Below are 17073 nucleotides of genomic sequence, written 5' to 3' on the forward strand. Positions count from 1 at the left end.
CAGCTGGTTGTATTTCTTAGGCATCCCTTTCTTCATTACACCACCTGGTGGGGCTGGTTGTGGCTGTTCAGCAAGCATTACCCTCCATGGAGAAGGAGAATAAAGGGAAGGGAAGTTAGTCAACTATCTGCAGAAAGTTGTAATGTGTGACTTCCTTATCTGCAATTCTGGCAAATCAGCTGATCTCAGTGACATCCCACATTTTGTTCTAAAAATCCAAACATTTATGATGTGCTGTTTAAGCTGATTAAGCTTGCAGACATTTGCACCTTTCCCGAACTACCCAAGTACACAACATCTCCCCTTTTTCATGCTCTGTTTAACTTAGTCAGTGTCAGATCCTTTGAGATACTTTGCCAGTTCTGTACAGAATGTTTTAGTGTTTTCCTTGTGTCTAATTTTTTTTTAAATTTATATAGATGGAATGGTGCTGCATACATGTTATTTAAATTAGGTGCCACTATTTTACTATACAGCAGTGAATTCTAAAAATATATTGGACAAAGAACCTATTTTTGGACTTCTGCTTCTTTATGCCACAACAGTGTATTTTAAATCAAGCAGTCAATATGGAATTGAACTGTAATTTAAAAATCATGATATTTTTGCAAATTTTACAAATGAAAATGAACATTAAAGCTGATAGATGCCTTGATTGGCATTATTCAGTGCCTATAAACTATGAAACGTGAATATTATGAATTTGCGACTTCTGAAGTTATGGTTTGTCATGATTTATGCCTGAATTAGACTTCAGTGGGAAATCTACATCGTAACTTACAATGTAACTGGAAGACCCTCTTAACCCTATGTCGTACGCTTCCACATAACCTGACATGCACCTCCTGAAAAATGTAACTACACGACCGAAATACATGGAAAGTTGTGGGTTAAAAGGGGTTTCCAGTTATGTCGTAAGTTATGATGCAGCCGCAGAAGTCTAAATCAGGCATCAGCAGCAACGGCCACATTGTTCAACAGTTCTGAAACATAGGGCCATATTGGGTTCCTGTAGAAAAGAATGATAGTGGCTTCTTTAGATGAAGCAAATATTAGAAATAATCATAAAAAAATCTCATTCAGTAGCGACACCAGGGATGAAAAATAAAAGAATAAAAAGACAACAAAGGCAGCAACAACACACGAAAGAATAAGTAAGTAAAAGGCAAGACAAAGTGAAAGATTCTCAATAACATGATACAACAGATGTTCCACCAAAAAGACACATTTGACCTGTGACCGACATAACAGGGCTCTTTTATATCAAGCTTTGAATTTCTTAACACATGTGTAGTATAAATGTCCAAACTTGCAGTCTCTCCATCTGTCTCACCATGTCTTAAAAAATTACCCCCATCTGTTTATTCTAAAGTATAAAACACTTGAATACCAATCTGTCCATCTAACTTAAACAATAAAAAAAAACTACATTCAAGGTCTTAAAAACCTAAAATGTTCAAAACTGAACTATGAATTTAATACTTAAAAAGATTTTTAAAAAATAATTGAAAAATGTGTACGTAATTGTCAATTTTACAATAATCTCATGACCTAAGAATTATGTATAAGCTCGTAACTTGTACTCAAAAATAAATAAATTTATAAAAAATTCTCTCAGGATTCCAATTTCTTGACAGCTTGTCACACTTAAAAAAAAAAAAAAGTAACCCCGCTTCATTTTAGTGTTGGGATCACAACAACAGATTGTTTTCCTTCTGCCTCTCAAAAAGCAGGAGATGCAGCAAACAAGATTTTAATGATTTGACAGTTGACTCATTTAAATGCCACTCATGTCCATTGAAGGCATCTTTTACAGAATGTGTTGAAGAATATGCAGGTGGTGGGTTGAATTTTGTTTAACATCTGTCTTCCCTTGTTTTTCTGCCATTTTAGTTACCATTGGCAGCGATATTTCTTAAATCTTTCACTGAATGTACCATTTCACACTTTAGGCAATCTTGGCAAACTTTTGTGCAATGAATAATATTTTCCATGAGAAATGGGATTCCCATGACTTGAAAAGCACAGGTTTTAGGTTTGAGCAGTTGTTTGAGCACATTTGAATAATATAAATTTACTACTTGCCTTCCACCCAAACATAAAATTCTTAAGAAAGTTTTGCTATGTATTCATTCACCAGGTTTACAGAGCAATGACGTAATTTGAGACTTGAAATAAAATGTGCTGTACTGGTTTACTTACTCAAAAGCTTCAGTTTATATATAAGATGAGGGCATTAAGCTTCTTTCTAATATCTTTTTGCTGTTCTAACAAGTTCAGACCCAACAAACACCATTTGCTTTTACTCATGTCTCTTGGACACATCTGCTAAACATGCAGCAAGTTTGTTTTGACACATAGCATATGGCTTTTGTTTTGAGAAGAATTCCTTTTGGGTTCACATTTACATTTTTAGCACTTAACTGACACTTTCATCTGGCAACTATTAAATAAGCATCATTTGCTTACAATAATTATTGCATGCTAAGCACATTGATATAGATCACTGTAAATGGTAGTATGAAGCCCCTTTCAGGTGTTCTTAACTTTCCACAGCATTTGAATGTGTCTTCACTTCACTCTGGTCACATCTTTCAAAGGTTAGAATAACGATATTACAACAGTCAGATCTCCATGTTAATGCAACATGTGAAAACTGTGTTTAGTCACATTAATAGACAAGTATAAACAAGATCATGATACCCTGACATAAGAAAGACACAACCAAGAACGCATTTCAGCCATCAGCAGACTTTCTAGGAACTGAATAGTCTTTTGGTCAACTTGAAGAATTTAAAGAGTAGCTCTCTGCATCTAAGAGCAGTGGGAATGTGAAAGCATGGTGTGAAAGGAGATAAAAGCTCAGAAAATCTTGTTTTGAGCCATACGTCTCTTGTTATTCCGCTATGTCTGTAATAAAGAAGGAACTTCAAACAAGAACGTGACAGTAACATGAGCTGACTGTGGTTCTGGCCCTCAAGCCAGCCTGCACAAAGGCATTATAGGTCACTTGGTGTAGAGTCCAGGCTCACATATACAGCAAATATCACTCATACAGTGGCTCACTCCTGTACAGTTTCCTGTACATTTCACTCTGTTGGCATCTTAAACAGCTCGGGCTAAATCATCCTGAAGATCATCTATAAGATAAATTAAGTTAACAGGAGGGTGTGTAGCAACAACGATCAATGCCTTGCAGGCTTTCACTTTCTCCTAATGCTTTAGACCTTGGTAAAATTGAAATTTTCTGGTAAACAATGGATGTTCCTGGTATGTTCAGCACACTTTGAGACACTAGAGAAAAAAAACTTGGTCTTTTTGTTCTTTTTCTTTGTCTCTATATACAGCCTTTTAAAGGAATCTATTTTTTCAGCTAAGAAATTATTACTTGCGTCATGACAGCAGGAAGAAATTATGCCTTGAACCAGATTTAGATAGTAGCTACTTTTCAGTGCAGTTTCTGAGCAGTTATACACCATAGTGATAACCACAGTGACTAACATCGTCTAAAAGCTCATCTTTTTGCCAGATTAAGTGTCAGTTTAATGAACTTGAAAATATTACTTCTAATCTGTTGAAAAATCAATGATTAACAACTGGTAAAGTAAAAAACTGAACAAAAATGTAAATTTAAATAACATCAGCAGAACACATAAACCTTGAGGTCTTAAAATCTTCTTTTCTCTCCTAAAACATTTACTAACATGTCCAAATCACTTTTAATCCTGGGTAGACTTACTAAGCCCTTTGAGTAACTTTCATGCTGAGGAGAACTGTCATTTTATAGCCTTTTAAAGCCTCTGAGCTTTAAACACATGGAATTTCAAAGTAATATAGTCTAATTTTATCAAAGGAAGATACCTAGAGTCAATACACAGAGGAATTTACACTGCTTACATTGTTCCAAGGACAAGCTGTTTATATATAGTTCATTTAATGAACCTGGCTAACTGACTAATATTAAGGCATTGCTTGTAACTTCTGATTGAGAAAAGCCCAAAACCCAAAAGCAAGACAAAAGAAATGCGTAGGTTACTGGTATCTTCCTGGCACGAAGATGTGAGAAAGTGGTCATGCTAAAAGCAAGGCCCAAGTTATGAGCTAAAGTATTACCAATAAAACAGATATTAAGAGAAAGCTGGAAAGGTTTGGATGAATCAGTTGATTGAACTGGATGAATTGTGAACCAGTCGTACACAGTGTTATTCTTCTGAAAACAGCATGGTGACCTTTCAGAACCTCAGCACCTGTAATTCTGAAATCTCATGTGAACACAGTAATGTTTACAAAAAAAGGTGTGGATCGAAGAGTCAGACTCCTGAAAAGTGTATACCTGCATCTGAGATCTCGAGTGTGGTGTGAATTTGTAGTAGCTATCATACTTGGCTGGTGTTTCTCTCCCTTTCCGTCTTCTTCCCCCTATTTCCCCCATTCCCCCAGCCTAGTTGTTGCCTCTGTGTCACACTACTAGTTCCTTTCTTCTGTCTCTTTCTTTCTCTCCGAATCTTTTCATCTCTTTGGTAACTGTAAATATGCTCTCCTATAATCAGATCCACTTCAAGGAATTCCAAACAAACACCGGACTTATGCCTTCATGACACTGTGGGGCAGATGTCCTAAACAGGGCAAAATAGCGTGTGAGTGCAACCCCCAAATAGCGCTGATATTTGGGGGTTGATTTACAAAAGTTGCGCTTTTTTATAAATAGGTGCAGTCAGTTCATTTCAATACGACCCAATCTGCCAAGAACCATGCAAGTTGATATTCAGCTAAGAGTAACTTAATAACACTACAGGCACAGCTCATTACTTGCTGTGAGAAAAGCATATAATTATAGGTCCATGTCAATGTCCATGTGTACATTAAATGTACGCCTACAGTGGCGGTCTGGCAGAGAGAGTTGTTATGATCAAACAGGCTTCAGTAATTACCAGACGCCAATGTAGGACTGTAAGCTGTACAAAAATATTTTTACATTGTTTTCATGTATTAAGACAACATGCATCTCTTTAAGAGATAAACCAGAACCGGAAATACCCGACTGATAAAAGTTTATTTCTATACTCTGCGACTGGTGGTGTTACCACAATTTTTCTATGCTAGATTTGTTTAGTTTAAAAAAATGGATCTGGAGATTTGATGTGAGAGTCTTCTGTGCATCTGTGATCGATATCTCATCTATTGTCAAAGCGCATACAGCTGAATTTGTGTAGCTCCACTACTAAAAACAGTCAGGAGACACAGCTCACGAGATCGCAGTGTGTGCACTGTCCATGGTTCTAAAAAACCTTTTTTTTTTTTTTTTAATGAAAAATGTAGGTTTAAAGTTTATTAACATAAATGCATTGATCAGAAGAAAAACAAATATTACCTTCAGACTTTCAAACCAAATCAAACAGAAAAAGTGACTTTTTCTCTCAAGCACAGACTTACTGTGCTTGAGGTCCAAGGCCTAATTATTTTTAGAATTGGTTCAACATCATTATCCATCTATTCTCTCTGTTCTTCAGCTATTTCACTTTGAACCCCATTGTGAAATTCCTGCCACAGAAGTGTCAGTATGTTGTGTTGCTCCTTTTGACTGGTGGTTCCAGGTCATTTATGGAGCAAATTTACATTTAGGTGGCTTAGAAATTTGTATGTTTTCATCAGATCTTCATCTGGCTTTTCGAATACATTCACACAAGTTGAAAAATGTCTCATTCTTTTAGGATGTGCTCTTAAATCTCTGCAATGCAACCATAACTACCACTATATGAAGTACTTAAAATAATACATGCTTTTTTCAGCATTAGATATCAGTCCAATAAATTGCATGTTCCAGTTGTTAGTCAGTGTGTTTGTGTACAACATTTAAATATTCTTCCCCCTATATTTTGTACTTGAGAAAGGAACTCCCAAAAACGCATATGGAAGACGGTTGGTCACAAAAATTGACAAATGAATTCTCTCCTCTTAATCACAGTCATGTCGCTGTGGTCTCTTTGTAAATAATAACAGTACATTTTTTATGGCAAAAACCACTTAACCCTGGTGCAACACATTTGTAAATCTGGCTTTATATCTGCGCTGATGGCACTACTAAGAAGGTATGGTGGTTTCAGACACAACTTTGCATCCCTATTTCCTGGCGAAGGCTTTAACATTTAACAATTAAATAGAGGACTTTTTTTTCTTCATCAGTCTGAAAATGGAACTGATGTTACAGGATTAAATTAGGTGTAAAGGGAATTAATTGGATTTAAGTGAGTCTCTTGTTTAACAGAGCAAATTGTTATCTTGTTCCTGCACCTATTGTTTGGTTTCCTGGGTCAGCATTCCTTTGAGGAAGGCATCTACACTTTCTCTTTAGACAACATAGTCTTCGTTAGCGTTAGTGCATTTCTGCATTTCCATAGGTGAAGCCTACGGTTTCTTTGGTAAAATAAACAGTAAGTGTGGGTGAAATATGCATAAGGTTATGATTAAAATATAAGGTGGTTTTAAAAAAAAGTTGCACTCAACAAAGTCAGTCAAGTGTGATTATTTTGACTTGATTTGATGCTTCGACCAGCTATATTCTCTTTCATATTCAATCAGCATTTTTTTTTTAAATCAAGTAGCAAATATGTAATAAAACCTGAGTTTGCTCATTATATTACAGGGAAGGCAGTCTGCATAAGTAAAGTAAACATGCACCAAAAAAGGAAAAGGAGACATAATCACATTGACAGAAACACATTTTTCATTTTAAAAATTGCATTTGTCATGTTAAAAAAGCATAGGCGAAATTTATTTATAGTGTAGGTTCTTGGCATGATGCCCTATTGCCTTTTCTCTTTACTTACTCTTTATTTCTCAACTTAGAAAACTAATGTTGAGATGCCAATAAACAAGGCACTGCTCCAGAAAAAAAAGGAGAAAAAAATCTATTATAATGCTCTGTGAGCTACCTGTGACCAAGGGGAGCACACTCTAATTCTTAATGAGTAAAACTTTTTTTTTTATACAGTTAAAGGTAAGGTCAAGTTATGTGTGTAATTATGAGTTGTTGGGCTTTGTTCATTTCTAATGCAAAATGTGATACTGAATAATAATCTTGTTTCACGACAGAGCTGCATGAGGTACACAAAAAATATAAATAATCCTGATTAATAAAGAAGTAGGCGAGTTAGACAAAGGGAAACAAACAGAAAGAGACAGCGCATTGAAGTTTTGCTTGTCTTCCTGCATTACACTGAAAAGTAGACCTACAGAGGAAGAGCGACACATAGAGACTTGTCAGTCTTGGCTGCTATACACAGATCTGGCAGAAGCAGCTTAGGGACGCAGCCTTGTCCATCATCCTTCTTGCTGACAGACATGAACAAAGGCACATACGACCAAAGACCTGACAGATGCAGAACATAGTGTCTTTCTATCTCCTTACATATATGACAGTCTATGTTTTTTATGCATGTTCAGAATTTCCTGTCAGGTGAGCAAAATCTTACATTTTTTTCATGCATTTAATTTCAAGGGTAAACCGTCAATACACAGTACTCTACTTTCTTGATTGAAACCACATGCTGCTTTAAATTCACCATTTTCACTTTTTATTGAATCAATGCTGATTTTTGGCATGAGGACTTTAGAAACTTGACGATTAGCATTTTGATGACTATACAGAGATCGCAGACTGTTTATGGTGTGTGTAATAGTGTGTGGTTCAGTTAATGAACAAGTTATGAAAAAGGTATGTGAAAAACAATCCACTGGACTAATATTTCCACATAAAACCTACTTCTGAATGGTGATTTTTGCCTCTCTCCCCTCTCCAATAATTTGAATTACCCTGTTGCACATGTGAACACAGTGTTTCATGCCAAAGGTCATTTCATTAAAATGTAGAAATATGTATTGAGTTCTTCTGCGTGACAGCTACCAATAAGAACATCTTTGTCATACAAAATATACTTTGAAACTTAAAATGATAATACAAACAAAAGAGTAGCACATAGCCAACTGCATCAGTCATCAGTAGGTGTGTTATTAAAGTAGATAACTAAAATTTATTGAGAAACTATAGGATTAAAAAATTGCAGCAGTTGTTAAAGTATTATTGTTTGTGTCAGAAATATAGATTTCTGACATAAGATCCATTTGTAACACTGGAAAATATAGAAATATAATAATAGACAGTTACACAGAGCATACTCAGAGTAACACTATTACTGCAACTGGTTGCCTTGTGATAAATACAAATTAAATAATCGCTCTTTAATATCCATCCACCCATGTTCTGCCCTTTGTCTGGGTCCAGATTGGAAGGGACTTCTCTATCTCCAGCCAACTCCTTCAGCTCTTCCAGGGGATCACTGATGCACTGCTAAGCCAGCCGAGAGATGTAATCTGCCCTGGGATGTCCTCTCGGTAGGACATGCTCAAAACTCCTCACCTAGAAGACATCCAGGTCAAATGCCTAAACCACCTCAACTGGCTCCTCGCAGAGGAGCAGACATCAGGATGTCCGCCTTTATCAGTGACCCTATTTTATCTGGTACTACCCAGGGCTGAGGACCATTGGTGAGAGTTGGAATGCAGATTGAGCAGTACATTGAAGCCCTCTAACATAGCTAATCCATGACCTCTCACATCACTGCAAGGTCAGGGCGCTTACTGTATCAAGAAAATGGCACATGTCGAGACAACAGAGACATGAGCGTCATAAAAAAGGAAACACCACAATGGTGACATGGTTCTCACTCTGATCTGTATTTGAAACCAAAGTAATTTAAACACTCGAGCAAAAGGCTTTTTTTCTCCCTTTTGACATAACTGTTACACTGTTTGGTTGTTTATGTGTATGAATTGTAGGTACTGCAAGATTTTGCATGGTTTTATACTATGAAGATGCAAATTATGTTTCTGTAGAGCGCTTAAGAAGGTGCTTTATTTGATATTATATCATGGGATCTGTTACATTACAATATGTTGAATTACAAGAAGACTGAGGTTTGTGCTCTCACATGAGACTGTTATTCTATTTTATTGCATTGCATTCACTTCACTATTTTAGCATTTTGTTTTATTTTATTGCCTGTGGAGTGCTGGGGAAATTTTGTTTTTAAATTCATTTTTCCACCTAAATGTTTTATTTACGATTTGTCTTTGCCAAAACCTTGTCCTTTAAAAATCACTCCAATGATTTTTGTTTTTCTCAGCGAATGTTCAAATGTACATTTCTACTCCCTCATATTCCATTCCTGTCATTCTGTCATTCACAGAATATCCTGACTCTTTCGCCAAACTTGCTTTGCTTTACATGCGTTTGCTGCCACTGTATGTGTAGTAACTTTACTTTGAAGTGGCTTGAACTGTGTGGTGGTTGAAGATGGGAGACGGCGAGAGAAAGAAGTGAGTGAGAAAGGGAGATAGAAGAGATTGAAGAAAGGAAAGGAGTGGAGACACAGAACCAGAAAATGCAGAATGATGGCACAGTTTTTCTTCCCACATTCAGCTGCTGAATTATAAAATAGGAGTTTTCATTTTATACTGCACTACAGCAAACTCATAAATAAATATTCACTGTATTTTATTTGCATAGACAATGAACAAAGTACACTTCCTTTATTGCAAAATGCAACTTTTGCTCTTCCTTTCTCCTTCATGTTTCCTGATTGCAGCAAAACAAAATGATGAGCGGGGAATGTTTTCACTTTTCAAAATACCAAGAAAAAAATACTTTAGAGTGAAAAAGAAAAAGTAGGTTTTCAGGTTGTTACAAGAGGTTCACAATTTTGTGCCAAACACAAAAAAACACCTTGATTAGATTATTACTGACATACGCAGGTGTTTTTATACATACACACTCACAAGAATATCATGTACAGAGAGCTTATCAAGGGAAGGGTATGGCATGTTTGAAGACAGTTTTGGCAAGACATAAAGCAAGAGAAACACAAGAAACTAATAATGAGAAAGAAATAAAAAGTGGAATTTTTTTGCCTCCTACTTCTGTGTTGAGGAAAACTTTTTTTTACTTCAGAGTGTGTCTTTGTCAGTGTTGTTTGTGTATGTGTGTTAATAAGAAGAGGTGTAAACACGATAGTGTGCATGTGTATGCATGCTTATAAAGTGTGTTAATAAACTGAGGGAGGGTCTCGTCAAGGTGATAAATAGAACAGAGCACACCGGGACAGATTAGAGAGAGAGAGTGAACAAAAAAAGAAAATAAAGAGATTAACTATAGGATGCCTTGAGAATGAAGGATTGAGGAGGGGCAGAGGGAGGGATGAAGCAATGTATACTGGGAAGGAAGGGAAAGAAATCACTGAGGAATGGATGAAAGGGTGAACAGAAGCTTTATAGGAGGAGGTGAAGAAAAAGAAATGAGACTGAGAGATGAAAGAGTGGACCTGGCTGGATAAAAATAAAGGAACTGGGGAATGATGGTGATGAAGGAATAGAGATTAGAACATCTAGAAGGGAACAATGGAGTAACAGGACGAGGATGGGGGTGGCAGGTGAGGAGGACATTATCTAGATTAAAGAGAAACCTGGATTTAAAAAAAATATGCCAGTGCTATACTGAAAGAAGGTTAACATAAGGAAAACAAGACTGGAAGAAAAGAAAAGAGTTGGGATGAGTGGAGAAAGGTGACAAAAATTGAGCATCAGAAAGAGAAAGAGAAAGAAAAGTGGTGAAGCATACTGATGAGAGGAAACGGGAGTGAAGAAGGAAAATGGAAGCAAAATTCCTAATCATGTCCCTGAAAAATTACTAATTCATTGTAGCCTTTCTCATAAGCAGAACTGCATTCTCTGAATTAGCCATAATCTCCACCTCAAAACACATCTGATTCAGCCTGCTTGCAGCAATTATTCTGGTAAAACTCTTAACTTTCTTAAGAGCCTTTGCTGTCACTCCTTTGTCTTCTCCCACCAAAACATACCGTGGGAGTCGGCACCATGCTGCGTGAATCAATTTTAAAAGGCGTTCTATACAAAGAGAGTATGGCACGCATCAGAGATTAAAGAAAATCAGTGAGAAAATCGGGGCAGGGAAATTCCAAGCGATGCAGATTGAATTTTTAAGCAAATTGTACCTTAACTGTCACTGTAACAACTCAGCTTTCTTTTCTCTTCGGTTTATAATGTGCTCGTGTGAACTTTAGATTAACCTTGCTTTCTCTTTTTTTCTTACTTTGTCTCGTTCTACATTCTTCTCTGCAGGGTGTGGTTCCAGTCAGGTATCAACTTCCTGGCTGTGAAACCCAGCAACCTTGTCGCATGGGAGATCAAACAGGAAATGGCACCGGGAAGCAGTTCGTTGGCAGTGATGTGCCAGAGAAAGGCCTCCTCCACAGCAGAGAGGTAGGACTCAAACTCTCATATCTATTCTTTTTTAACTGCTACCTCTGCCATGCAGCAGCTCTTTAACGTATCCCTTTTATAATGAGTAGTTGTGGGTGAGTAGCTGTTGGAAATGGTCTTTGATCTTTGTGCTTCGGGGCCATAAGAATGATAGTGCCACAAATTTCTTAAAGCAGTCTTAGTTGTCTTTACAGCGACAGTAAAAGTGTCAGTTAATTTGAGAAAAGAAATTATTACAAGGTCATTTTTTTGACAATAACAAAAACCATAACTTGTGTACTCTATACATTAGCTTTGAGTTTAAAAGGTATAGGTTTCAATGGCTCTTTTAGATTCTTGCGGTTTTTTTTGAACACAACAATCTGTAAGCCATCTTTGAATCAGAAATTGAAGAAATCAGAAATTAAACATAGTGTAATTGTGTTGCCAGTAAAGAAGTTTTGTCTTATTGCCTATGGACTTATTGGTGATATGTGTGTATCGAAGAATAAATACATACATGCATGTAGTACACAAAGGCTGGCAAGTGTCGACATCAGTGACTCACAACTCATGCTAAATTTGCCATGCATGTGTGAGTGTTTAGTTGGTGTCATCAGGGTAAAACCAGCCACGACATAGTAAGTACAGTCTCTTATTTGTTTGTTTTTTGTCGCTAATGTAACGGTCAATTAATACTTAACCTCAGTGCATGCTTACACTGACTTTGTTGTTGTATGGCGTTGATGGAGAAAGCAAATATAATCACTGTGGGTGAGATCTAAAACCCCAATATCCCAAAAAACGTCTCACTTAAAAAGATAGCAGAAGTTAATTGGATGGAACAGAAAATGTATTTGTGTTTAATTCGCATATTGTTACAGCTCAAAGCAAGCTCCAGGAATCAGTAATACAATTTTATTCCAAATCAACAAATCCCCAGTTTAAACTAAATGGATATTATACGAGTGGTCGTTTTACAAAGAAGAGTAGCTGGCTTATTACAGTTCTTACTCAGTCACTTTCACACTATCAACAGCAAAGCAAGTCATTCAGTGTGCTGTTGAATTGTTGAGTAATGTATTCTTGTACATATTTTCAAAGGGACTGATCGCATTTTGGAAACACTATAGTTATATGAGTGTCAAATATAAAATACACTGCACTAAAGAGGCTTTTATAATTATAATCTATACTGATGCAACCATATACTAGTTTGATTAATCAACTTTAAATACTTCTTTCCTCTTATTCTCTTGTTGCTTTAAAGCAGTGCTGATGAATGACTTTCCATCTTCAAATCATTATTACATGGCCCCAGCTCAATTTGCACCACTTAGCTAGCTGTTAGCCACACCTTAACTCAACTGACAGACAGCTTCAGCACCGAGGAATGAGCCAAAGTGAGCATTAAAAGATGTATAAGTGATGACACATCAGCTTTGAGCTTTCAAATTAAGAGTGTCAGAGTTAAAAGTGTGTGTTTTGTTTTGTTCTTTAAATCAGATATTTGCCTTTGAAGTGTATAGTACAGAAAGTATCTACCATGGGCAATCATACTTACAACTGACAGGTACTGTAATACATTTACTAGGAAACACAGTTCACTGCTGTGAAGTTATGTACCAGGGGTTTACATTTACCAATACCATTTCCTCAAATAATGGGTCTATGATTTCTAATCCGCACCAATTTCCTCAGTGGTTGCTGCTGAGATGTTGCACCTGACTAACATTCCTCGTGTCTTCAATCCCTGCCCATCCCAGTGTTAGGATTTTAAATATGGAAAGTAGTCTTTGGAGCTGTTGCATGGTATCATATCAAAACTGAGGGGTAGAGGACCCCTAGGATTTACACATAAAACAAACGAGAGCTCTTATGCATCATGTTGTGAAGTTTTTTGCTTAATCTAAGCAGCTTTTATTTATTTATTTATTTTTTGTTTGAGCCCAGCATGGATTGTTACCACTGGCTGGCAGCTAGCTATGCTATTATCACTAGCATCTTCTGAAAAAACCTCCTGGCAATCTGGGATGAGAATACTGTGTTTCATAATGGGCTTAAACTCATTTGCACTTTCAAACATTTCAGATTTAAAGGGAGAGAGGCATTTATGGAATTTGGTATTTATATCATGTCGAGTAAAGTTGGATGGAGTTCTGGTGTGTATTCCAGAAATCTAATAAAAAGCAAGATGAAGCTGCTTACTGTGAATAATAAAATCATCACTGACTGGTTTTCACACAGTGGTTAAGCTAGTTGTTAGCTGTTCTTTTATTGTAATGTTATATGTGAGTTCTGTTAAAACTCACTCTTTTTTTTCCTCATATTTTATTAGGACTCCATGAGAATTTTTTTGTTTGGGTTATTACAACCAAAATGACCAAGCCTGGGGGACGGAAAAGAAAATAAAAGAAAGAAAGTGAAGTTGGGGAGAAAGTTAACAGAAGGAGAGGGAGAGAAAAATAGAGGATAGAAATGGAAAAAACACTGAGATTCTGCTTTAACACTTGTTGAGAAACAAATGAAAATAGCAGATAAACAACAGCAACAACCAACATGTGCATAAATAACAGTGACAATGTTACTCAACAGCACACAGTACTAATAAGATATTTTTAGAGGCAGCAGCAGCCCAAGATAGTGTGTGCCTGTGAGTAGCTGTGTGCACACCCGTGCATGTAAGCGAGCTTGTGTTCATAAGGTTTCTCTGTGTAAGTGTATAATAGTTGGTAGCCAAAGCCCTGCCCCCCAGGACCTGAAGCAGGCATGGAGGAGACCCAAGCACACAGCCCCGGACACAGAGAACCACCAATGCACTGGCGGGTGGGGGCACCAGCCACTGGCAGGGAGTGTGGTGGGGGGAAATATGAGAATAAAATGATTTTACCTCTCATCACAGCTTTCTCTCCCTTCCAGAGAACAGATGCTGATGTTTCAGGCAAACTCACTTTCTATTTGTGTTCACGTTAATGGTCCTTGGATCTGGAATTACAGAGTTTGGTGATCTACAAATAATTTTGCCCTAGATAGAGGAGAATGCAATGATTGACTTTTGCTTTGGGAAAAGCTGAAACTTCACAGTTGCGACTGTGATTGGAGAGCCAGTGTTTGTGTAAGCATAATAGCTAACAGTTTGTGGTTGGGTTTAGGGGAATTAAATAGAAATATATAATGTTTTTTGAATAATATTTTAATCCTGGGGTGAAATTCAACTTAAACTTGAACTGGACACAGATTCATATCCCTGTGGTTCACTTGGCAAAATGGCTGGTATAATACTAAAGGTGTTTTTTTGGGATATGTCAGCCATTGTAGCCTCAAGGCAGAGAAGTCATTTTCCAGGCCCATTGTCATCCATCAGGAAAGTGTTGTTTGAGGTGTTTAGATGGGGTTGATTTCAAATGACTACTAATTTCCTCGAGCTTTGGGACATATCCATGTCTGGTAGAGGCAGTTTTTTAAAATAATTATTTTATTTTATTTTATTTTGCCCTGAAGGAAAAAACTCATTAAATTAATGTGAAAAAGTGGTGCTTTAGAATCTAAATTATAATATGACTTTCAGAGACACATACAAAAAAAATAAATCAGAGATGCATGCACATGCTCATTCATATTCTTGCACACACACATTTCTACCATTTTCAAAGTGATCCTGTAAACAAATTTGTGCCTCAAAGCACAGATTATGACTCAAAGACAAACATATACAAGTGTTTTGATGAACACAGATAGATAAATGTATAAGCAGCTACCCCCTAACTGCAACAGCAATGGGATTTTTTGTTTGTTTTTTTTAACTACAGAAAAGACATACACATATCCCATACCAGCATGCCGAGCGTTGCCAGCATACAACAGGCAGATCACATACTTTTATCAGTGACGGTGTAGGCGGGATGGCTAATTAAAGGAGCTGATCTCTATAAAGCTCTAATGAGATATTACTGGTTGGGACATGGAATTTTTGAGTATGCTTTTTATGAATGAGACGGTGGGAGTGATTACTACCTCTGACAATTAATCTTGTGAAGTGATTCGTGTTACGCCATTGTTATCCTAATTATATAATATGATCCGACATGATACGGTATTCATTGTATAATAGGAAATGCTTGGTGAGTGGATGCAGTAATTAGAACCATAGAGTAGGCTATGCTGTGTGTGTAGGTGTATTTTTGTGTGCGACTGCATGTGTTTATGCTTGTGTGCATCTTTGAGGTAGGAGTATTTATGCTTTTTAAAATATAGCACACATGTTTGTAGGTTATAAAAAAAGAAACCAGTTGTTAAAGATGTGATTCTGTTCCATCATCACAGCTCCCAATTTTTTTCATTAATACATTCTTTTGGGACTTGGAGGTTTGGATCAAAGTTCTCATTATTTTCTTTATTGATTTTTATTATAAAGTAATTATTCATTATTTGTGCATTTCTCACTATTTGACAATTCTGTTATCATTTACTTTTAATTATACACCAGTGCCATACTGTGTTATTGACAGTCTGCTTAGTTCTGCCTCCCTGCCCATGTGCCTCTGCATACCAGTGCTCCGAATGAAACATAATGAGATTTTTGGAGGCTGTTGCCATTGAAGCGCCTCAAGCAAGATTTGTTTCTTGTTGGAAATTCATTTTGATTATCATTTCAAGTTATATTTCATTTATTCATGCTATGTAATATAATTTTATTATAATATATTTTTCTGCTGTGTGTAATATTTCTAGTAAATGTTTTGTTTGTGTCATTTTCTGTTTATATATGGTGTTGCTGTAGCTATTTTTTTCTTTTCTGTCTCATTTATATGATCTCACTTGAACTCCGTAGAAGTGGACCAGCCTCAGGATGACCTTAGGTTTGTGTTGGAGGTTATATGAGGAAAATGTTCCGTAGTTTATGATGATTCTGCCAGAATGGGAGCAGTGCTGTATTTTGTGATCGTGGTTATGTGTATAGATTAACACCTCTAATGGGCTTCATTCAATACCAGAACTGGGGTAATGCACTTTCAACACACCATACAGGGACATGCTATTTATGTTTGTTTTTTTTGCTTTTTTTATTCTGTGCTAGTTGTTTGCTGAGGCAGTCATAGGAAAAACATTCCACTCTATGATTTTGAAGTATTTCTTGCAGTTGTTAAATATATTACAGCATTAGCAAGTTACTTTAACGAGTGACCACCGGGCTGTTCGTTGCAACTTGTGACATTGAAAGATGGTGAAACTGTTTTTTCTTGTTCTTTTTTAATTTATTTTGGAATGTAACAAAGAAGCAATTTTCGTAGGAAATATGTGAAATTATATAATATTATATTATATTATATATAAAGTAGACACTCATTGTCTTTCAGTAGCTAAATTAATACTTTGCACTGAAAGCATCTATCTTTGTTGGGCATTACCACAGCTAAAAGTTCAACCAGTCTAATTCAGATATAAACATTTAACTTAATTAATATATCCGTCTTAAACATCAGCATTTAACAGTGGACACTGCTTCAATTAGTGTTAAGCTATTATGACTTTTATCTCTTGTTAAATAGAAAAGCAATACTTTTTTTCAGTTTCTATAATTATGCATACAGATAAATTCATTAAGCTCTGCATAACTGAATTATTATCACCGTCTATATGTCAGAGCCACTCTTCCAGTTTCAAGGTTACAGCTCCTAATGCTCCTATTACCACTGGGATCGCTTTGGTGTTTATTTTCCACATCTGTCCAGTTATTCCTTCAGGCCCTGGTAATTGTCA

At 36.5% G+C, this 17073-nt stretch overlaps 1 protein-coding gene across 1 annotated transcript in view; it reads left to right on the plus strand.

Annotated features, from left to right (window-relative positions):
* The window catches only part of si:dkey-215k6.1 (transmembrane protein 132C), a 269137-nt gene that overhangs the window by 127655 nt on the left and 124409 nt on the right, over positions 1-17073 (plus strand). Inside the window, exon 4 of the mRNA XM_063489390.1 lies at positions 11194-11334. Coding sequence (XP_063345460.1) covers positions 11194-11334 — 141 coding nt within the window. The remainder of the gene's footprint in view (positions 1-11193; positions 11335-17073) is intronic.

Source organism: Pelmatolapia mariae, linkage group LG12 (assembly GCF_036321145.2).
Source record: "Pelmatolapia mariae isolate MD_Pm_ZW linkage group LG12, Pm_UMD_F_2, whole genome shotgun sequence".
NCBI classification, from domain to species: Eukaryota; Metazoa; Chordata; class Actinopteri; order Cichliformes; family Cichlidae; genus Pelmatolapia; species Pelmatolapia mariae.